At 37.7% G+C, this 24,705-nt stretch overlaps 1 protein-coding gene across 1 annotated transcript; it reads left to right on the top strand.

The window, feature by feature from the left end:
* The first annotated feature begins 7,662 nt into the window (after positions 1 to 7,662).
* On the top strand, positions 7,663 to 22,776 carry LOC107774574 (cyclic nucleotide-gated ion channel 17). The gene is made up of 7 exons (XM_016594150.2): positions 7,663 to 8,013; positions 8,741 to 9,293; positions 12,749 to 12,961; positions 13,164 to 13,465; positions 14,487 to 14,598; positions 21,097 to 21,333; positions 21,684 to 22,776. Exons 1-7 carry the CDS (start codon positions 7,985 to 7,987, stop codon positions 22,410 to 22,412), a joined length of 2,175 nt encoding a protein of 724 aa, XP_016449636.2. The 5' UTR covers positions 7,663 to 7,984; the 3' UTR covers positions 22,413 to 22,776.
* The last annotated feature ends 1,929 nt before the right edge of the window (positions 22,777 to 24,705 follow it).

Raw genomic sequence — 24,705 nt, 5'->3', positions numbered from 1 at the left:
AGTAATATCATAATCTTTTAGTAATTCTAGCCATCTGCGCTGCCTCAAATTTAGGTCCCTCTGCTTGAACAAATGTTGCAAACTGCAATGATCAGTATAAACTTCACAAGACACCCCATAAAGATAATGCCTCCAAATCTTAAGGGCATGAACAATCGCAGCTAACTCCAAATCATGTTCCGGATAATTCTGCATGTGGGGCTTCAACTGACATGAAGCATATACAATAACTCGCCCTTCCTGCATTAATACACAACCCAAACCAACGCGTGAAGCATTGCAATACACTGTATACATCTACGAACCGGAAGGTAACACTAACACTGGTACTGTAGTCAATTCTGCCTTGAGCTTCTGAAAGCTTGCCTTACAATCATCAGACCATCGAAACTGAACACCCTTCTGGGTTAATTTGGTCAAAGGTGTTGCAATAGATGAAAAACCTTCCACAAACCGACGATAATAACCTGCTAAACCCAGAAAACTCCTTATCTCAGTCGCTGAAGTGGGTCGATGCCAATTCTGAAACTGCCTCAATCTTTTTGGGATCAACTTTAATACATTCGCCCGATATAATATGTCCCAAAAATGATACAGATTATAGCCAAAGCTCACATTTAGAGAACTTAGCATATAGCTTTTGTTCCCGCAATGTCTGAAGCACTACTCTCATATGCTGCTCATGTTTCTCCTTACTGTGTGAGTAGATCAAAATGTCATCAATGACGACAATGACAAACGAATTAATATATGGCCTGAATACCATGTTCATCAGATCCATAAACGCTGTCGGGGCATTAGTTAAACCGAAAGACATTACCAGAAACTCATAATGACCATATCTAGTACGGAAAGTAGTTTTCGGAACATCCGAATCTCAAATCTTCAACTGATGATACCCCGACCTCAAGTCGATCTTAGAGAACACCCTAGCACCTTGCAACTGGTCAAATAGGTCATCAATACGCGGCGATGGGTACTTGTTCTTAATAGTGACTTTGTTCAATTGACGATAGTCAATACACATTCGCATTGTGCCATCTTTATTCTTCACAAATAATACTGGTGCACCCCAAGGCGATACACTCGGTCTGACGAACCCTTTGGCTAGTAACTCTTCAAGATGTTGTTTCAACTCTTTCAATGCTTTCGGAGCCATGCGATACGGTGGAATAGATATAGGCTGAGTATCTGGAGCCAAATTAATACAGAAATTAATATCCCGATCAGGTGGCATACCTGGAAGATCTGAAGGAAATACATTGGAGAACTCTCGAACTACTGGCACTGCATCAATAGCCGGAGTCTCTGCAGTAGTATCCCGAACATAGGCTAGATAAGCCAAACAACCCTTCTCAACTATGTGTTGAGCCTTTATAAAAGAAATAATCGATTAAATGAACTAACCGACGAACCCTTCCACTCCATCCTAGGCAAAGATGGAATAGCCAAGGTAACAGTTTTGGCATGACAATCTAGAATATCATGATATGGAGATAACCAGTCCATACCCAGAATAATTTAAAAATCAGTCATCTCGAGCAATAAGAGATCTGCTCTAATTTCATAACCACATAATGTAATAATACAAGATCGGTAGATCTGGTTCACAATAACAGAATTGCCTACAGGAGTGGACACATAAACATGAGTACTCAAGGACTCACGAGAAACACCCAGGAATGGAGCAAATAGAGATGACACATATGAATACGTGGATCCTGGATCAAATAATACTGAGGCATCTTTACCGCAAACAGAAATAATACTTGCAATCACAGCATCTGAGGCCTCTGCATCTGGTCTAGCCGGAAAAGCATAGAACTGAGCTGGAGCGCCAACTGGCTGGCCTTCACCTGGCTGACCTCCACCTCTAGGACGACCCCTACCCACCTGTCCTCCACCTCTTGGTGGCCGGACTACTGGTGGAGCAACTGGTCCGGTAAGCATAGGCTTCTGACCCTACAGTACTGGTCTACCCCGAAGCCTGGGGCAAAACCTCCACATGTGACTGGGATCCCCGCACTACTAACAACTCTTCGGTGCGATGGGCTGTTGACTAAGAGTCTGGCCCTAGGGACCTGAATACCCACTGGGAGGACCCTGAATAGCTGGTGGGCGGTAAGAACTCTCTGGTATATCACTGGGATAAGGTCGCACTGGAGTACCCCGAGGAGGTGGTGGTGCTGGAAATGGGGGTCTGCTGGACTGCCCCCTGACGAACTGACCTCTGCCCCCAGACGGAGCACCTCTAAACTCTCCGGAGTACCTGAACCGCTTATCTCTCATAATCTGCTCTAGGCTCCGCTGATGCACACCCTCAATCCTCCAGGCTATCTCCACAACTAGCTCATAAGAAGTACCCATCTCAACCTCTCGAGCCATAGTGGCCTGAATGCCAGTATGTAAACCGGCTACAAACCTTCGCACTCTCTCCGCCTCAGTAGGGAGTATCATAAGTGCATGGTGAGATAATTCAGAAAAAACCTCGCCTCATAATCGGTCAATGACATCTGATCCTACTGGAGCTTCTCAAACTAAAATCGCAACTCTTCCCTCTGGGAGGGTGGAATATACCTGTCCAGGAAGATATGGGTGAACCTGTCCTAAGTCATGGGAGGAGAATCTGTTGGTCTGCCAAGAACATAAGACTGCCACCATCTACGGGCCCTGCCCTCTAGTTGAAAAGTAGCGAAGTCAACCACATGAGATTCCAATATCCTCATGTTGTACAGTCTGTCCCTGCAACGATCAATGAAGTCCTGTGGATCCTCATGTCGCTCACCCCCGAAGACAGGAGGATGTAGTCTAGTCCATCAGTCCAATAGTTTCTAAGGATCGGCGGCTACAGCTGGCCTGGGCTCAGGTATAGCTGCTGCCACTGGCTGGGCTCCACCCACCGGTAGTGCACCTGGGGTCTGATATACAACAACTGCTTGTCCATGAGCCTACACGGTAGGGGTCTGTGCTCCCCCGCCCGCCTGAGATGTGGCTGGGTCTGCCGAAAATAAATCGATCTGAGTCATATTGTCCATGAACTGCTGCATACGACCCATGACATCCTGAAATCCCGGTGCAGATCTGAAATCCACCGGAGCTGGCTCTGCCACAGGCACCTCATCTTGTTCCTCAACAATGGAGTTCTCTGCTGGACCCACTGGCGGCATAACTGGAATAGTCCTGGGACGTCCTCGCCCTCTACCACGGGCTGGAGCCCTCCCTCGGCCTCTAGCAACTGGGGGAGTAGCTCTTCCCTGGCCTGGAACCTCATTCGAGCGCGTTCTCACCATCTGAGAGAGAATAAGAGAATGATATTTAGAACTACATCAATTGCACGATGGAATATGAAGAAAAGTAATTTCCTAACACCCTATAGCCTCTCGAAGATAAGTACAGACGTCTCCGTACCGATCCGCAAGACTCTATTAGGCCTGCTCATAACTTGTGAGACCTACGTGACCTAGTGCTCTGATACCATGCTGTCACGACCCAATTTCACCTATAGGTCGTGATGGCGCCCAATACTACAGCTAGGCAAGCCAACTTAATTAATTAAGCATACATTGACAAAATTTAAAACCAAAAAAATAATAAAACACCAAATTCTACCAATATGTGTGCCAAGACCTGGTGTCACAAGTGTATGAGCATCTAATAGATTATACAAAGCCTCAAATACTGTCTGAAATATAAATAGACATAATGGAAAATACAAGGAGAGACACTAGTAGCTGCAGAACGGCTCAGAAAGGCAGCTCACCACTATACCCCTAGATAACGTGGGTGTAAGACGATAGGTCCCCCACTAGTACTTGCCTCAAGTCCTGCACAAAAAGTGCACCAAGTGTAGTATGAGTATGTAAACAACGTGTTCTCAGTAAGTATCAAGCCTAATCTCGAAGTGGTAGAGACGAGATGGCCAATTTTGACATTCACTATGGGTCAATAATAATAACTGAAATACAATTAGAATATCTAAATCAGCATGATTCACAGAATTTACAATAATTTATTAAACCAACGGAAATAATCATATTCCTTCAAATGCAACAATTCTCAATATATTAATTAAATTTCTTAAATTCAAATAATTTTTAATTTATCAATTAATCTCATTTACATGAATAACAATTTATTGCTTAACAAGCAAGAATAATAAATTCATTAAATTTTAAGGATTCTCCAATTTATCAATTAGCTTCGCAAGCTTAAAATAACTATTAAAGTATCGTGTAATTATTATTATTAAGCACGATTTTTGCCGAGGACGTACGGCCCAATCCAGAGTGTCGTTTACACTGCCGAGGTACGTGCAGCGCGATCCATAGATCCATCTATCCTGCCGAGGCGTTCGACCCACTCCACAAGAAAGGAGGACATTTTCTTATGTACCTCCGGAAGGAGAGTATATTTATTATAAGATAAATTCGGGAGGAAGAATAATTTCTTTTAACAATTAATTAATTTAAACAGAAAATCAAGCATATGAGATTTTTATCCTTTAATATCTTTACCTAACAATTCACAATATATTCATATATATCAATTAATATTAATTATATCTAAAAATTTACAATATATTCATATATATTAATTAAACAAAGAATATAATTTACACAAGTAATTCATACTTTGAGTCCTAAACTACCCGGACTTTAGCATTAATAGTAGCTACGCACGGACTCTCGTCACCTCGTGCGTACGTAGCCCCCGCAATTAGCAATAATTATTCAATTTAATCCCCATGGGGTAATTTTCCCCTCACAAGATTAGACAAGAGACTTACCTCGTCTCAAAGTCCACTTTCCGATTATCACGTCGCGTTGAATTCTTGATTCGACTCCGAAAGATCCGAAACTATCCAAATATTATACATAATAATTAATATATGCTAAATGATTCGAAATTTATCTATTAAATAAATTACCTTATCCGAAATGGTAAAATTTTTAAAATTCACCCTGGGCCCACGTGCTCGGATTCTTGAAATTTTTGGATGAAAACGTTACCCATAATCTCAAGAACTTAATATATAATTTCTACCCAATTCCATAACTATTTTTGTGGTTAAAATCTCACTTTTATAAAAATCTAGGTTTTTTATCTAAATTTTTGATTTTTAAAATTTACTAGTTATAATCTACTTATAATCTATGTATTTAACTCAAGGAGTGTGGAATTAACTTACCTTTCAATTGCTAGTTGAAACCCCCTTCTCAAAAGTTTGAAATCTCCGAGAAATGGAGAGAAAACGGGCAAAAGTGGTGAATTCCAGTTCTTTTAAGCTTTCTGCCAAACATGCCTTTCGCACCTGCGGAGGTTGGAACGCACCTGCGGCTCCGCACCTGCGGAAAATTCCCCGCAGGTGCGAGTTCCACTCGACTGGCCAATTCTCGCATATACGCGTCTAGCCTCGCACCTGCGCGTTCGCAGGTGCGCCCAATATTCCGCACCTGCGGTGGCAGGCCTCCCGTTTCTTTTCCGCTTCTGTGAAGAAATCTCGCATCTGCGAGTGTCGCGCCTGCCAGCTTCTGTCGCATCTGCGAATGTCGCACCTGCGCCTTGCCAAGCGCAGGTGCGATTCTGACAGTAGTTGGGAGTTTCAGTTTGGGCTCCCAACTTCCAACTTGGTCCGAGCCTCGTCCGGTTGACACTCGAGGCCCCCGGGACCCCGCCCGAACATACCAACAAGTTTGAAATCATAAAACGGACTCGCTCGAACCCTCAGAATGCGTAAAATAATATCAAATCTAAGAATCATACCCTAAACCAAATTGATTCAAACTTAAGAATTTCAAGTTCTTTAATTTATTTCCAATGCGCCGAAATATACTTAAACTACTCGGAATGACACGAAAATTTGAGTGCAAGTCTTAAATCACTATAAGGAACTATTCCCAAACTCGAAATTTCAAACGGGCCTCAATCACTTAAAATCCTACTCCAAACCAAATTTAAAGAATTTTAAACCTTCAAATAGTTGATTTTTACTATTAAGCGTCAAAACACTCTCAGGTTATCCAAAACCCGATTCGAACATACGCCCAAGTCCAAAATCATCATATGAACCTATTGGAACTGTCAAATCTCGATTCCGAGGACGTTTTCTCAAAATGTTGACCGAAGTCAAACTTGTCCATTTAAAGCTAACTTAAGGAACCAAGTGTTTCGATTTCAATGCACACACTTCCAAATCCGGAACCAACCATCTCCGCTAGTCATAAATTAATAAAAGCATATTCGGGGAGTTTTATTTTAAGGAACGAGTTTCTAAAAGTTAAAATGACCGGTTGGTTCATTACAAGCTAGCTCTAGCAACTAGAAAGTATTGTGCAACTAACGAGCAACATCAAAATATTTGTAATTTAAAGCCCATAATATTTCTAACATTTTGAATAACCCATAATAGATCTAAGTTTTAACCGGCTTTAGAATCAGAACAATTAAAGGATAAGCAATTAGCAATGAAATTTGCAAATAGGAAAAAGAAATAATAGATAGTATGAATCTTGTAAGAGAAAAATGATGAGTTGCACGAGGGCTGCCTGCTAAATACCTAAACCTAACGGAAAGATACAGCTAATGGTTGTATACGTTGCTGCTGCCTGCGAATTGTGACTAACATTTAGTAAAAAAGTTCGGTATTTTGGTTAAACCGAATATCAATATCTTAATACCGCGGACTGGACTGTACCGAAGTACCAAACTTTCAAAAAATCCATACCGAAGTACCGAAACCGAAGTACTGAATTAATTTGATCCAATCCGATTTTTTAGTTTTTTGAATTTTATGCCCACCCCCTTATTCGATGTCCTAAATCGTGGCGCGAAAGCCTTTTATATATGTTCCGCGAAATAGTTGTGAGTTAAAGAATCATGAAACAATGACCATTATAATGGAATTACTTCACAATTAAGTGTGTAGATCATTCTAAGTAAAATATAAGCGGAACATACCGAATACTTTCTTTGTTCAATTATCAGTTATCAATTATCATTTCAGTTATCAGTTATCATCTATCATTTTAGTTATTATTTATCAGTTATCATTTCAGTTTTATTTCAATAATTATAAAAATAAAATTACATATTTTTTTTTTATAATTTACGAAATTTTTCAATAATTTTATTAGTTAGTTGCTTGAAATTTATAGCAATTGTTCTTTTGGAGGGGCGAGTATACGAACTCGCTAGTCGTTAAAAATTATGTCTTGTCCAAAAATTTAATAAGGATACAAAAAGTTTCTATTTTAACACAAAGGTATAACTCTGGTGGTAAATTTATCAATTAGAAAACTTAAAAAAGAAAAGTCATAATATCTTTTTTTCCTTTTTCCAAATGAAGCCTAAAATATCTAGAAGACATGAATCCTATTTTGTTTTTCTTTCATTATGAGGAAAATTAAGAAGAAGTAAATAAGTCCACTAGCAACCATGCCTCCAATAGGATAATTTTTGCTTAAAAAAATTGTACTGGGACCCACAGATGAATATGACATCACATGATTTTTTTTATTTAATAACAAAAATGCATTTCATTACAGTCCTAGTTCTGGTCAACATTTATTGACTAATTGCATCTGCACCCTTAATTAACTCCAAAACTTAATACTACTAACAACTCTTAAATATTAAAATAAAGTTTCCAAATCTATAAAAACCAATCACTAACTTCCTCATTCACTTCCTCTTCGCACTTCCCATTTATTCGTCAGAATTTATCAGAACTCTGCAAATCTTAAAACAGACACCACCAAAGAACTTGCAAAGAATGTTTTATTTTTCTCATTTAAATTAGATTCTTGATTAAAGGGCTTTTTGGGTATTTTTCAGTTGTAGTTCACTGTTGTGCTTTGCCCACTTTTTCTTAAGACTTGTGTTTGTTTGTGTTCACATTAGAAGGGGAAAATAGACTGGAAGATTTAAAAGAGTAAAGGGTTTTGAAAAAAACCATTTTCTTGGGTTTATTGTTTCCCTTCTTGGGATGGAGCTAAAGAAGGAGAGATTTGTAAGGTATGTGATATTTTTAGTTTTGGGTTTTTGTCTTTTTTTGTTTTTTATTGTTCTTTGATTTAGTTTATGTGATTTGGTAAATTGTGGTGTAATAATTTGAAAAAAAAGATTTTGTTTTTTAATGTGTTGAAGAATTAAGGACTTTGGGTATTGAAAGATTTGATTTTTGTATTATTGTATTGCTTTTAGGAGTAAGGAGAGGTTTGTAAGGTATGTGATATTTTGAGTTTTTGTTTTTCTGTTTTTGTTTGTTCTTTTGGTTTAGTTTATGTGATTTGTTAAATTGTAGTGTAATAATTTGGTAAAAAAGAGATCTTTTTGTAATATGTTGAAGAATTAAGGACTTTGGGTATTTAAAGATTTGATTTTTATGTTATTGTATTGCTTTTAGGAGTATGTTTTTCTTATTTTTGATGCAAGATATTGAGATAATTTGCATTTAGTTTGAAAGTTTATGTACTCGCTGAAGGGTAGCCTTGGCGTAACCGGTAAGGTTGTTGCCATGTGACCAGGAGGTCACGGCTCGAGCTGTGGAAATAACATATTGCAAAAATGCAGGGTAAGGCTGAGTACAATAAACCCTTGTGGTCCGGCCCTTCCCCGTACCCGCATATAGCGGGAGCTTAGTGCTTGGGCTGCCCTTTTTTTATGTACCCTCTTTTAATGAAATTTTTATTATAAGATGGATTTTCCTTTTTTGCTAATAGTTGATTTATGCATTTGTTAGGTTCTACTCCGGTGAAAAACAACAGGGTGGCTTTTTGGGAGGAAAAGCAGACAGTTCAAACTTAGAGAAATCATCTTCGGGATATAGATATTCATCTCCTTTATACTCTGATGGCAGATATAAAGTCAATGATACCCTTAAATTTGGGAGGTCTAAGGTGTATCCTGAGGACCACAACGGGTCATGGAGGAAGCGAATACTTGATCCGGGGAGTGATATTGTAATCCAATGGAATAGGATTTTCATTATATCTTGCTTGCTGGCTTTGTTTGTTGACCCGTTGTACTTCTTTTTGCCCATCATACAAGGAACTAAAGAGTCGAGTTGTGTGAAATCAGATTTGAATTTGCGAATTGTTGTCACCATTTTCCGAACTATAGCTGACTTTTTCTATCTGTTACATGTGTTCATTAAATTCCGGACTGCTTATATTGCCCCAAATACAAGGGTATTCGGGAAGGGTGAGCTTGTCATGGATCCTAAAAAGATTGCTCTCAGATATTTAAGATCAGACTTTTTTGTTGATCTGATTGCAACCCTTCCTCTGCCTCAGGTATGTCGTTCCACTTCATGACATTCAAATCAATACATTTTCTTTCATGTCCATATGTCCAGATATTAGTGTGAATATTAGTGTTTTATGTGAGGCGTAGTTATTGTTTTTGTGTACTGGGTTTTATGTGCCAAATTTGCTGCATATTTGGCCTTTTGAGATACTTATCTTGGAGTCAAGGTGGTCAAAATTTTGGTTTATGAGGAACGCAATGTTCAACAATTAGTTCCTTCAGCTTCTTGTCCCAATAGACTGTAATCCTTGTAAGTTGCTAATATTGGCCAAATTTGTAATCGAAAATGGTATGCACTATCATATGAAAAAATATGTTATTTTCCTATCCTCACTCTAAAAAAGAATAAAGAAAAAGACAGAGATATTCTCCATTTCTCCTCTTCCGCTTCCCTCAAACATATCCCCATTACAGAAGACCCCCACAATGCCACCACCCTCTACTATGATTTAGCAACACCCTTAGTCACAACAAGTTCGCTCTTTGCATTTGCACTTCTTTTCTCTAGACTCTGGTTGCAGTCCTGTCCTGTAAAATATAAGTACAAATGCTTACAGATACTCCTTTCTTATTTGTCTTGCTCTTGACTCTCTTGCGATTATAAGTGTTTTATCGATAGGAAAAAAAATCCTCGAGCCAAGTTTTAGAGCAACATGAAGTGTTTTACCTTGAACCATTTCACCAGCTTCTGTACTTACAGGGATTCTTTAAGAATTTATCTATAGCAAATAATAGGTACGGGGGTGGGAGGTCTTTCGCCCTGCTTAAAATTGATAATGTTGCAATACTAACCAAGTAATTGAATTGCTGCTGTCTTGATGTGCTCCTTCTTCTTATGTAAACTATGTGTGTACCGTTTTGTGCGAGGAGGTCTAAAGTGGTAGTAACTTTTGGGGTTTCATTTTCTTATTCTTTAGCTTTTTTACACATTTATCATTTAGTGTTGTGTGATTAGTGGCATGTCTATTTTTAGATATAAAGCGCCCAAACATGGCTTTTTTTTCTGTCCGATTTTTTTGTTTGTATTATGTTCATTTTATGAATTTCATTCCCATGAGTTTAATTGGCTTTTGATTTAGTTTCATAAACTGTCTCTAGAACAAATCATGTACGAGTAAGACTCTTTTTAGAGTGATAAGATGTTTGCTTTACGATGTGCTTGAAGTGGCTTGACAAGGGGCTAGGGGACAGGACAGGTGTCGCAATAAGGTGGTATGGACGTAGAGTTGTTGGATCAGAGTTCTGATAATTGGGAGTAGTCAGTGCAGTGGCGGAGCCAGGATTTTTATTAAGAGGGGTCAAAATATAAAGAAGTAAACCCACGAAGAAGCCAAGAAGTGTCAATATATAGTATATATACATAAATTCTTTTTTTTATCTAGCTAAACAGTGTAATTTTCTGACGAAGGCGTGTCGGTTGACACCCCTTGAATACATGTGGCTCCGCCACTAAGTCAGTGACTAGGGAACTGTTGTGGGTTTGGTTGTTGATTCTTTTTTCCCTTATGGAAAACAACTATATGTGCCGCTTTTGGTTGGTTCAGGGATCAAAATATACTTCTTCAAATAGTTTGAGGACCTTCAGTGTCATTTGCCTCAAATCATTACCATGTCTCGCGTCCAGCAAACAAGTCAACCATCTTACATGGCTTATGCTTAACATCTGTTGTAGGAATAAGTAACTGATGGTGAAACGTTAAGTGAACATGTTTAATTTGGTTTGACTTGAAAGAGATGTGGATGTTAACCATCTCGTTTCTCCACTTCTTTTTGCTACTTGTGTGTGGGATTTCTTCCCACATACCGGAGTGAGACATGATGATAGAAAAAGCCTGTAGCTTGTGCTGTTACCGTATGATGGACAATTAAAGAAGAGGTTGTATTTGTGAAACCATTTAGTCGTCGCAAGTGAAACTACTAATCTGTAGAGGGATAGGTCATGGCACCTTCGAACACAACTCTTACATAATAAAGAATGGTCTGCATTGGGACAGCCTCGTTTGAAGTGCCACTATATCCTGTGTTCCTTGCTTTAACTGACAGAAGAAAATAGTGCAGTTACATCGCAATGGCTTTTTGATTTAATGGATTAGGTGAGAAATACTGAGAAGTCTCGAAAAAGGTAACATTTGCTGAGATCAAGCACCTATTTGTCGAGGGATCAAAGCATTTATAAACCTTTTTTGTAGACTAGAATACCTAAAAAGACACATTTGATAGCCTTTGGCTGAAGTTTGTCTTTTCTAGGGGTAAGATCATGAGCAAAAGAGGTACAACCAAACACACGTGGAGGAAGTGGGAACAGAGTCTGGTCCGGATAAAAGACCGAGAATGGACTCTTGTTCTACAAAACAGAAGAAGGCATACGATTGATTAAATAACAAGCAGTACTAATGGGATCACCCCAAACACGGAAAAGCTACATAGTTGTGAATGAGTATGTCCAAGCCATTTTGATGAGATGTTTGTTCTTCCGTTTAACAATTCCATTTTGTTGTGGATTATGCGCACAAGAAAACAAGTGTAATAAACCTTGTGATGACATAAAGGAAGAAAGAGAAGACGAGAAATATTCTTGGGCATTATCACTGATTAATTTCTTTATGATAACACCAAATTGATTGTTAATTTCAGTACAAAAATTCTAAAAAGTAGAGAACAATTTAGACCTATTTTTTATTAAAAATAACCAGTGCAGCGAGAATAGTCAATCAATAAATGTAATAACATTATGTAAGCCTAGTGAAGTATTGACACGACTTGGACCCTATATGTTCGAGTGAACAACTTCAAACCTAGAGAAAGCCCTATTATTGGCATGTTTTGAGAAAGAAGCACGAGTGTGTTTTCTAAGTTGACACGACTCACATTCTAACAAAGATAAACTAGATAGAATCGGAGTACTAGATAAGGCAGGACATACAAGAGATGTTTGTTGGTCTCTTTATGGTAGGCCTCTACGTAATAATGATCGTCCTTGACATTCAATAAATGTGGCTCACGTTAGGGGGCGTTTTGAGACATAATATTATAAATTAATTAAAAGTATGCTATCTCTAACAACTTAAGCTTTTAGAGAGAGAGAGCATGTTTTTAATTAATTATATTATGTCTCAACATAATCTGTAAGTGGCTTTAAAATATAAGCAGTTGTTTCTTCCGATTCTACTATACCACTACATGATCATAAAGATAGCCTGATTTCGGGCAAGTGTACCCCTGATTTTGGACTAGTGATTGTGCCACATATTTCCAATTTCTTGATTCTATTTGGTAGCAGAGTATTTGATGCATTTGTTTGTTAAATGTGGTAGTTTTACATGTCAAGGAAATGATAACCCGTTCTTCTAGTTTTATCTCATTAGTCATCATTGCTTTCAATTTTTTCTCTCTTTTTACTGGAGTGGAGCGGGGTATGATGAAAAAGTAATCTTTCTTGCAGATGGTTATCTGGTTTATTATACCAGCGACAAGAAGCCAGCATGCTAATCATAACAATAATGCCCTAGCGCTGATTGTCCTACTTCAGTATGTTCCCAGATTGTATCTTATATTCCCATTAAGTTCACAGATTATCAAAGCAACTGGAGTTGTCACAAAAACTGCTTGGGCAGGGGCTGCATATAATCTACTTCTCTACATGTTGGCCAGTCATGTATGTAGCTCCAACAACCTTATTTTCAAAATATTGGTTTAAAACCGCTGTTGTTAATGTGGTATTAACCTGAGGGCCTCACAAAATATTGGTTTAAAACCATTGCTGTTATGCAAGGGTTTTTCTTTTTTGTTTTTTCTTTTCTTTATGTATTCTTTTCTTGGGAGTTTGATGTAACAGCAGTCTATTTGTTTTTCTTTAGGTTATAGGGGCAGCATGGTATTTGCTTTCAGTTGATCGATATACTTCATGTTGGAAATCAATATGCCGAAATGAAAACAGCTCTACGCAGTGTGTGCTTCGCTACTTGGATTGTGATACTTTTGACCAAAATACTCGTAAGAGTTGGGCAAATATCACCAAGGTTTTTGAAAGTTGTGATCCTGATGGGGATAGTACTTTCAAATACGGAATATTTGAAAGCGCAGTTAAAAAGGATGTTGTCTCCTCAAGGTTTATGGCAAAGTACTTCTATTGCTTGTGGTGGGGCTTACAACAACTGAGGTAATTTTCCTATGTGGTTGGACAAAATAATGATGTCTTTTGCATTTATAATGTTCTTATCTAGTGTTTTTGGCTGTAATTTATAGAAATGGTATCCCAGTTAGACATTTCCAAATTCGAAAGCACATGGTTCTTATCTAGTGTTTTGGTATTTAAAAAGAGAAAAGATAGAAGCAAGCAAACCAGTAGCATATCAGATATTACCTCAGTTCTAATTTGCTTGACCATTTATCTGTTTAGTCTATCCAGTTTATGAGACCTATTTTATAAGATGGATAACTATGTTATCTCTAACAGTCCAAAAATTCCATAAAATGATTCTATTTCGATTGTTTTGACCTTGAGTCTGTACTTCTTCAACAACTAATACTTGTTTAATCACTTTGAGCTTGTTTGACAATCTGCCCCACGTACCATCTTTCAGCCTGATTAAACACATCTAACTAACTCCAACAAAATACTGTTCAAAATTGTTGATTTTTGCAATAGTCAGTGGGGTTATCCAAGTTATGAAATCAGAGCCTCTTGTTTTAGCCTTGTCGATGGTGGATCAGAGTTCAACCGAGTTTAGGCAACCCGGTTAGGCGGGGCAAACCTCAGTGCTGAGTCTAGGAGAATCCCATGCGGTGGGGCAAACCTCAGCGAGGACGCTGAGTCCATAAGAGGGAGTGTATGTAACACCCCAAACTTTAGACAGAGTCTCACATCGACAAAACATAAAAGGGATGCTGGTTATATAAGTTAACAAGCCTTAGATCCTAGTGACACGTTTAAAGCGGTGCGGGCCTATGCCCAAAGCGGACAATATCACTAGCGGGCTGGGCTGTTACAGAAACTCGTTATGTGTGTGGTTTTGTGCTGCTTTTTCTTGAAAATACTTAGATGGAGTCATTGAAAAAGGTTCTTAAGGATGAAATTACATTGAGAGAGTAAATGTGCTAGTTGCACTTCTAATCCAACCTTTAACGAGCCATTTGAAGGAAGTTCTAAACTTGAAATCTTTCGTCTTCTTGTGTTACAGTTCTTACGGGCAGAATTTGTCAACGAGTACATTTATTGGGGAGACATCCTTTGCTATACTTATTGCAATTTTGGGTCTGGTTTTGTTCGCACACCTTATTGGGAATATGCAGGTAAATCAAAGGCTCTGCTGCTTTTCATTCTCCCTCCATACGAGCTTGTTTTGGTAGACCTTGTAATTCTTTCTCTTGAGATAAAAATAATAATCGAACAAGAACAGCTAAGAAACAGCGAAATGTCAACACCCAAGTATGCGAGCATTCTCTGCATGCTATTCCTCTTTGTACATTTATATGCAAGTAGAAAATGTAGAGAACTTCTAGAGTTAGAGAAACATTCATACCGGCTTATGACATAGACGGAGAGGGTTCATAAGCGGACCTCAACTTGCTTGGAATGAACACAGTTGTTGTTTTCTTCTTAATAGTGTAGTAGATTCCTCAAAACATCTTCTACTTCTTATGTCCCAAATGGTAAACCTTGGGCTATCCTTCAGTTGTACTACACAATGTTGTCAAAGGCGCGCTTAAAGCGCGCAGGGCAAAATATGTTGAGCGCTTCGCCTCGCTTATCGGGCGCTTCAATGTCGTCATCATGGCTCGAAGGCATACCGTTCTTTGCAAATGAGCGTAATCCTGAAGAGGCGACACTAAACAATTGGTATTTCACTTTATTGTAAATGTTTTCAATTTCTTTGTCCATATATTTATTATTCATGGTTATAATTATTAGTCTTGAACTACACATATACATTTGTATTTTTTTCTCCAATTGCGCCTTTCTTCACTAAAGCCCACGCTTTATTTGCGCTTTGCGCTTAAAGCCTTAATAGACCTTAGAGCTTTTTTGCGCTTTTCGCCTTTGATAACACTACTACGTATGCTATAAGCTTGTTCTCCCATGTTGGGGACCTTAATGTTGTGGGAGGTAAAAATACCAAAAATTGAGCAGAAGATTTCAACAAATAGCATGTGTTAAATCATTTTTTACGGCATTGTTTTTATGCTGGATGCTCAACCCAGCTTAATTTTAAACTTTTTTTCGAATTTGGCTATATTTTTAGAGAAGGGGGCAAAAAGACCTCTTGAGTCTTGAACAAAGGATCAGAGACTTTGGCTATGTCAAAGATAATTAGGTGAATTGGGGCCTGATTGTAATTTCTAAAATGTTGCGGGAACATATTAAAATCTGAAAATCTCCCACTTTTATAATTTCAAATTTAATTTGTTGGTTCCTTCTCCTCTTTCTTTCTTCATCTTCTTCCTTCTTCTCCTCCTTCTTCTTCCTTCTCTTTTCCTTCTCTCCCTCTTCCTCTTCTTCTTCCTTATCGTCTTTGCAATTTTTTTGTTCTTCTTTTTGGGTTTGTTGTGACGATTTCTGGAGATAAATTTGCGAATATAGATTTTTGAATCCATGGATGAAATTCTAAAGTCCATAAAAAACAACCGAGAATTGTTTAAACAACGTCACGTTGTTTATTTCAAATAGCCCAAGAGTTGTTTTAACAAGGTTGTATAGTTCAAACAACCAGGAAATGTTTAGGCATCCTCAAGTTGTTTAGTTAAAATAATCAAGAAATGTTTAAACATCCGTTAGTTGTTTGGAGGTGGTGGAAGGGGGAAGCGGGAGCGGAGGGTTTGTGAAAATAAAATAAACTTTGGGGCTTTTTCATTAACACTAATAAAAACGAGTACCTCCTACCTATTTCATAAGATTTGAGTCTTTGAAACTTAAATAAAAGACTAAAAGGTCTCTTATAAATTTTCCCCTATGTTATTAATATGCATACTTTTCATTGATTTACTTGTAGAAATGAATAAGAAGCTTAGACAAGCATTTGAATCACCGCAGATTTAGATTTTTGATCTACATACCTCTCCAAAAGCAATGTTAGATACTTTTTATGGTTAAACCTGATTAACAGAGAACTCAATTAATGTTATTTTACTCCCAAAGTTTTCTAAAATATAATTGAGGTTTCATCCCTTAGTTTCCCTTTAGCCTTTGAATGTTGTTGGTATAGAGGTTCCAAAATAAATTGTTTGACGTGGTAGATTCCACAACCGATCTATTTGGACATCAATCGGGTTGAGGCTGGAGTCGTGGTCCCTGGAAAAGTTAATATGCTACTATTCAAACCTTATGATTTGCAAGAACGCATATCTTTGACATGCTTGAATTGAGTATGAGTTGAAAATGGGCATGTATTCACCTCGTAACCTGAAAGTATGTGCCATTGAGCGGAAAACTTCCTTTCATAGCCGACCGACATGGTATATGTTAGACAAGAATAGCGGTGAATGACGAAAATTATCATCACTTTCCTATAATAAGAATTCTAACAGTTTGTGGGCCTTTTCTTACCAGAAGTGTCCCTCTCACTGTTTGAGAACTTGCGTCATGTATGCTGTTGTATGTGAAACATGTTTCATCATCTTATGGTCTGCCAGTTTCTTGGGAGTTGCATTGTCTTCCTGGTGGCTTACTAGAATCAACTTTCCTGGTGGCTTACTAGAATCAACTGTTTCACGTGATATGAATTTGGTACATGAGGGGGAATTAACTTAATTAACCTATTATCTTTTTCTCAGGCTTCCAAAATTAACTTAATTTTCCCTCGTGTACCTAATCAATATCACGTGAAACAACAAACTCTATTTAGCCTTCGGGAAGACTGTGCAACTCCTAAGAAACTGGTAATTATGTGATGTTGAAACATGTTTCACATGCAACAACATATGTAAAGCACGTTCTCAAACAGTGAGAGACAATTCTGATAAGAAAAAGCTCAGAAATTATTAGAATGCTTGTTAAAGGAAAGTGATGATAATTTTAGTCATCCACTAATTTTCATGTCTAACAAATACCATGTCGGACGGTTATGAGAAGAAGTTTTCCGCTCAGTGGTACATACTTTTATGTTAATGAGGTGAATACAATCTATTTTCAGCTCATCTTCAATCCAAGCATATCAAATATAAGCATTTTTGCAAATAATAAGGTTTTAATAGTAGCATATTTGCTTTTCTCAGGTTTGCTGACCATAACTCCAGCCTCAACCTAATTGATGTCTCAGGAATTTGGCTATGAAATCTGCTAAGTCAGACAGTTTACTTTGGAACCTCTTTATTAACAATTATTTAAAGATAAAAGCGCATCTAAAGGATAAAATCTCAATTATTTGTAAAATGTTTTGAGAGTAAAATAACACTAAATGAGTTCTTTGTTTGTCAAGCTAACCACAAAAACTATCAAACGTTGCTTTTTTTGGGTATGTAGATAAGAAACCTAAGTCCACAGTGGTTTAAATGCTTCTCTTAGCTTCTTATCTATTTCAACCAAGTAAATCAATTAAAAATGTGCATGATAATAACATAGATCCCGTTTGGACTAGCTGAATAAAAGCAGCTTTTAAGTACCAAGTGCTTAAAAGCACTTGTTTTAAGTGCTAGAGCTGGTTCTATAGATAAACAGTTACGTGTTTCGATAGAAGTACTGTAACTTAAACTATGCAATGATGTATTTGGTAAGAAAGTGCTATAAGCACATTTTTTTTGTTAAAATTACTGATATGTCCTTAAAGTTGTTGTTTGTGAAGATTCTTTTCCAAAAAAAATTATTTGTGTTTAGGTATTGGTTTTTGAAATTACTATATTTAGTGCCATATATTAGTTTTCTTTACTGGCAAACAAGTATAGCGTTGTTTGTTAACAAAATCTAAAAATTGAAACAGAAAAGATTTTCAAGAAAAAAAAAAATTATTTGTAAATACTTACTAACCGAAGGACTAAAATGTTAACAAAAAAGTACTAAAATCTGTACAAAGCAATTACTATATTTAAGAATCTGAATAACTCATATAAATAAGATATTCATTTATTTGCCATTAGGGGCAGTATCTTAGTTACCACCTTGAAAAATCAACAAAAGCCAAAAAATGAAAGATAAAAGAAAAAGGGAAAGTGGAAAATGGTTGACAAAAAATAAGAATTCGTAAAAGATAGCAGATAGAAAACATTGAGATATGCCATGGAGATGGCGCAATTGCAGCAATGGAAGGCAAAGATGGAAAACCAGTGGAGGGAAGGAGTAGGGGATAAAACGAGTACAGCTAGGCTTTTACTTATGATGGGTTTTTTGGGTATTATAGAAAAGTATAGAGGATAACATAGTAAAATATTTGGTCAAAGTGTAACTGCTTTTAAGCTAAAAAAACAAAAAGTTGGGCTTGCCTAGCTTCTTGGTTTTTGCTTATTTTGGCTTCAAAGCACTTGGCTTTTAAGCTGTTTTGATACTTGTCAAACACCTAAACAAAGCCAGAAAGTGATTTTAAGCTGGTTTGACCAGCTTTTAAGCGTATCCAAAGACCCTTGTAGTCAAATTCAAAAGATGGTTTAAAATAAAGCTGGTGTAAGCACCCACCATAAGAACAAAGCTTGAAACTAAGGAAAAAAGATTTAAACACATTCCTATCTTCTTCTCAATTTATGGTATTTTTACCTCCCACAACATTAAGGTCCGCTGCGTAGGAGAACATGTTTATACAGCCTATGTAGTAACAATTGAAGAACAATCCAAGGTTTACCGTTTGAGACAAAAAGAAGTAGAAGATGTTTTGAGTACTCTGCTAACACTATTTAGAAGATAAAATTCTCTTTGCATGCATAATGTTCCCGTGAATGCCAATTGGATGCCTCAGTTTTTAAGTGTATGTTAACAATATCAAAGTTTACATAATAATAGTTGGTAGAGTATCAAACTCCCAGTTCCCGCAACTAATTTACATGATCAGCATGAGATAGTGTGGTCATATCCCACGTCGATCTTCAGCTGCATTGCATCAGTGGTTAGGCGTGAAACCATGATGAGTGAAGATGTTAAAAAGAGACGAGGTAGACCTAATATTATATGGAAGAAAGTCGTTTCGAAAGACCTATAATTTTTTGGAATCGATGTAGGCATAGTGAAAGAGACACATCTATATAGGCAATACCAATTAATTGGGATATATTTTAGCCTTGTTGTAAATTTACTTTAGGTGCTATGATTTCTATGAGTTCTTTTAGCCTTGTCTGACATTTTTATGCCAATGAAAAGAACTAATACTTTTTTTTAAAATTTTTGTATAATGTTGGCCTGAGATGTATTTAAATGTAGAAACATGGTCACCGAGGATTCATATAGCCGACACTCTTGTTTGGGACTGAGATGTAGTTTGTTTATAGCATCATCATGAATAAAATCAATAGTATCTAGTCATATGATGACACAGGGTTTAGACAGTTTTACAATGTATCATTAGCGGGAAAGGAGACTTTTAAGATTTTGCTTTGAGGTATTGATTCTCTTGGGACACTTCCTGTCATTTCAAAAGCTTCTCAAACTCATTACTGAGGTGGTTTCATTACATCCCTGTTTAATTTGGTGCCTGAAGATAAACTGGAAATATATGACTTTCTATAACTTGTCAATAATGGGATGGAGTGTGGACTGACAATATTTAGAAGCTGTAACCATTTAGGGACTCTGTAACATCCCTGAGGCATGAGCTGTATTGGATACCTTCACATTAACCGTTTACCTAAAAACTTCTTTCCTTTTCAAGAATGATCGTTTCTGCTAACTTCAGTTATAAGGTGGTGGATAGAGGAGCCAGGCTCAAGTCTCACAAGTTTGGTTGGCCTTGTTTGATCAAAAGAAATGACGTTAATCTTGAATTCACTTTTATAAGACAATATCATTGGCGCTATTGGTTATGATACTTAGAAGAAAATTTCCAAGAAGTGATCTTCTTGCTTCCTGGTTTGCTTAAAGGAGTCCCTCCCTGTTCTTGGGAGACACCAGTTATTTGATAGGAAAAACTTACTTCTTTACCATATCCTTAAAATATCAAACGAATAATATAAAGACAATAAAAAATGAATATCAAATGAATAATATTAACCATTTTTCTTTATTTATAACATTAGTTGTTAGCAGTCTTACTTGCACATCCTTTTATAGAAGTTTTATACATGACAATAGTTAACTAACTTATAGTTCGTTCTCTTGCCATTGCTCCTTTTACATCGAGTTCTTGTCTTCCTTGTTTTCTATTTCTTTTTTTTTTTTGGGGTGGGGGGGTTTGGGGGGGGGGGGAGGGGGCTGGAGAAAGAAGACCGTGAAAGTTTTATTTTCTTTTTAGTAGTTCTAAAATGATTTTTGGTTTATTATGTGATTAATAATGTTGAACTCTAATTGGGTGTGAACTGGACAAGACCCGTCTTCTCTGGGTAGGTAACGGCTCACGGCCCCCTGAATTCCATTTATACAATATCCATGGGATCCCGACTTTGTTTTCCTTGAGGGAGGTCCGATGTGATGCAAGTTGTACATAACCTTACGACTTTGTAATCAACTTCTCATATCTGAAAAAAGGGGCAACCCGGTGCACAAAACATCACACGTTAACTCAGGGTCGTGGAAGGGTCGCAACCCAAGGGGGTGTGATGGCTGGTGTGATGGCTGATTCCACGGTTCGAATCCATGACCTATAAGGTCACACGGAGACAACTTTACCATTCTCATATCATTCTATTTGGGTATAACCCTTCATTTTTTCTTGCATGTAGACATACCTGCAGTCTTTGACGGTGAGGCTCGAGGAATGGAGACTCAAGAGAAGAGATACTGAAGAGTGGATGGAGCATCGTCAACTTCCAGAAGATTTGAGAAAGCGGGTTAGGCGTTTTGATCAATATAAATGGGTTGCTACTAGAGGAGTAGATGAAGAGACAATTTTGCATGGTCTGCCTACTGATCTTCGTCGTGACATCCAACGTCATCTTTGCCTGGACCTTGTCCGACGGGTATGATTTTCCTTCATCGGAACTGATTCTTTTCCAAGTATTCATATATTTATCAAAAAAACACGTGCCCAAATGGTGGCTTCTAAAAAGATAGACACTTGTATTGTTGGTTTATTTTCAACTTCTTGGGTCTGTTCTCAAAATGTATCTTTATTAATTACACCATCCTTTTTGGCCCTGGTTTCTTGCATTAACGGGCCTACCGCTTTCATATGAACACATTTTTATGTCCTCACTTTTCAATCAGTGCAGGACAGATGTGTGTTGATTCAGTTGCAATTATATAAGCATTTGTTGTAGAGGCATTTGCTTGTTAAGCTCATTTCACTTATTTTATTATAACTGTTTAGGTTCCATTTTTCTCCCAAATGGATGATCAATTACTTGATGCAATATGCGAACGTCTAATCTCGTCCTTAAGCACCGAAGGCACCTATATCGTCCGTGAAGGAGATCCAGTTACAGAGATGTTATTTATCATCAGAGGTAGGCTCGAGAGTTCTACTACAAATGGTGGTAGGACTGGTTTCTTCAATTCCATCACATTGAGGCCTGGAGATTTTTGCGGAGAGGAGCTACTCGCTTGGGCTTTGCTTCCAAAATCAACTGTGAACTTGCCTTCTTCAACCAGAACAGTCAGGGCACTTGTTGAGGTGGAAGCATTCGCGTTGAGAGCCGAGGATCTCAAGTTTGTCGCTAACCAGTTTAGACGTCTTCATAGCAAGAAGCTCCAGCATACATTCCGGTTCTACTCTCACCATTGGCGTACATGGGCAGCATGTTTCATACAGGCTGCATGGAGGCGACATAAGCGGAGGACAATGGCGAAAGATCTTGTAGCATTGGAATCATTTGCTCTGGACGACAGAACAGTCAATGAGACAGAGCAAAGTGAAGAGCAAGATCAAGGTAACGCTAGCTCAAATCAATCCCCGAGAATATCCCACCTTGGAGTCACAATATTGGCTTCAAGATTTGCCGCAAACACAAGAAGAGGAGCTCAAAAGCTTAAAGATGTACGTTTGCCTAAGTTACAAAAACCTGAAGAGCCTGATTTTTCAGCTGAGCCTGATGACTAGTAACTTGCATCAGGTAGATATATCCTACAGCTAATAGTTTTCATTCAGATATCGATAAGATGACCAATTCTAAAAATGAAGTTTTCTGTAAAACGTTCTTGCACTCGGATCATCGTTGTAAATGTGGAAAAACGTGTTTCTAGACGATAGAGAGTGCTGTAACCTGAGAAGTTTTGGCAAGGGAATGCGGGACCGGTTTTTTTCCTTTTTGGTTAATGTAATTGTATTTAATAGTAGTAGGTTTTTCAGTAGCAGGATGCTCTTCTGTACTATATAAACTAAATAACTTCTTGAGTTATCTGTAAAAGCTCTCTTTTAAGAGTTGCTAGTTCCATACTACCAGTAAATAAGCATTTTATTCAAATTTTACTGTGCTTACAATTACAGAGCTTAGCTTGTCTTCTTTTTTTTCCCCCTTCCTGCAAGTCTCAGGCTACTACATGTTTGTTATGCTTAAAAAATACATGCTAGTTATGTTGGGGTTATAACTACTGCTTATGCTTGAAATATCTAAACACCTGAAATCCACTAAATAGATGTTGCCCCTTAAATAGTGTGAAAGGATGGTAGGTAGAACTATGGGACTCTATATCTTCTCGGGTAGATGATCGATAACTAGAGGAGTGAAAGAAAGCCTAGAACAAGAGGACGTAGGCTGCTAACACTAAAAGATTTGCTATCACATACTTTCAAAGACAATGCCTAGATCGTTACGCCTTTCGTGAGGGTGCCTAGATCGTTACGCCTTTCGTGAGGGTCGGAACTTACATGACTAGAAATTTCGCTACCTTAGGACTATCATAATTACGGTCGCTGTTCAGTGGGGGCTTCGGTCGTCCGCGCCCCTGTTGCCAATTTCCTTGACCTTCCGGCACTGGGCAGGCGTCAACCCCCATACATGGTCTTACAACTTTGCGGAGACCTGTGTTTTTGGTAAACAATTGCCCATGTTTGTTATGAAGTGAATAATAATACGTGGAATGTTATGCAAGGATTACCTACCATATTGCTAATACATATAATCATATTTCAGATTTCATTCCGTATAAAATAATACCTTAAACTTCTGCATAACTTAATATGGATATTATTTAATACTGTAAACTAAATGTTGCATTAGCTATGCGAGGATTATTTTTTTCTTATATGACCAACCAAATAATGCATTAGCTATGTACGAAATGTTTTTTCCTAATCCTTCAACCAAACGATCCACTATTATCAGCCTTTAATTAATCCAAGCCAAATAGGCCTTGAAAATCAAGTTTCTTTTTGTTTCAGACCAGGAATGGCAGTTTTGAAAGAAAGATTCTGTCCTTACTTGAGTTGTCTTGGATCTATTTTTGCAGTTGCATTTGTCAAAATCTACCCTTAAGAAGTTAATTAAAGACAAGTTCTCTCTTCTTTTGCTAATGATAATGGCAGTGGAAAACAAAACTAGAAAGCACCTTCATGAGATAGTTGATTATGATTTCTAGCGTCAAATAAAAGGGCAACCCGAGATACTAAACTCCCATTATGTGCTGGATCCGGGTAAGGACCGGACCATATTGGTCTGATCTACGCAATCTTACCTTGAATTTCTACAAGAGGATGTTTTCGTTGCAAACTTTACCGCTCCGTCTATTTCGTGTTTTGTCCTATGACATGTCTCATCACATCATATCCCTTCACGATCAATTTGCTTTCCTCTCAAGTCAACCTACGCAACGCGAATTTGAATTAAGTGGACCAATGAATTTCAAATACCGAAAGCATAAAGAAAAAAAAAAAATGTTCTCGTGCAAGACAAGACACGGGGTGAATACTTGGTGAAGGGCGTGAATCACAATTCCTTTACTATCTCTTTGCACTCCTCATCTCAGATGCATAAGCTACTACTTATTTTCTTGAAAGGTTTAGAGAAAAAATGTGCACCTGAATTTAACAAGTCATTTATCAGTTGTTACATAGTCCAATATAAACTCTTGAGAGACTAAAGGTTTCACAATTTCCCTCACTTTATTTTTCAGAAATATGATGAGATCCGATGTACAATCCAGGTAACTACAAATAAAAGAGAAACTTGGTGAAAGAATCAAAGCTGAGCTTTCAAGTGATATAGTTCAATAATTTGAAAAGGGAAATTAAAAGAAAGGACAACCCGATGCACTAAGCTCCCGCTATACGCGAGGTCCGGGAATGACCGGACGACAAGGGTCTATTGTACGCAGCCTTACCCTGTATTTCTGCAAAAGGTTGTTTCCACGGCTTGAACCCGTCACTTCCCGATCACATGGAAGCAACTTTACCA

The sequence above is a fragment of the Nicotiana tabacum genome, chromosome 18, assembly GCF_000715075.1.
Source record: "Nicotiana tabacum cultivar K326 chromosome 18, ASM71507v2, whole genome shotgun sequence".
Classification (NCBI taxonomy): Eukaryota; Viridiplantae; Streptophyta; class Magnoliopsida; order Solanales; family Solanaceae; genus Nicotiana; species Nicotiana tabacum.
This window is presented reverse-complemented; position numbering and strand designations above follow the sequence as displayed.

Excerpts from the sequence above, each read along its gene's own strand:
- LOC107774574 (XM_016594150.2), top strand. The coding sequence starts at position 7,985 with ATGGAGCTAAAGAAGGAGAGATTTGTAAG. Across the intron at positions 13,466-14,486 it reads TGGGGCTTACAACAACTGAG|TTCTTACGGGCAGAATTTGT; the intron begins GTAATTTTCCTA and ends CTTGTGTTACAG. Across the intron at positions 21,334-21,683 it reads GCCTGGACCTTGTCCGACGG|GTTCCATTTTTCTCCCAAAT; the intron begins GTATGATTTTCC and ends ATAACTGTTTAG.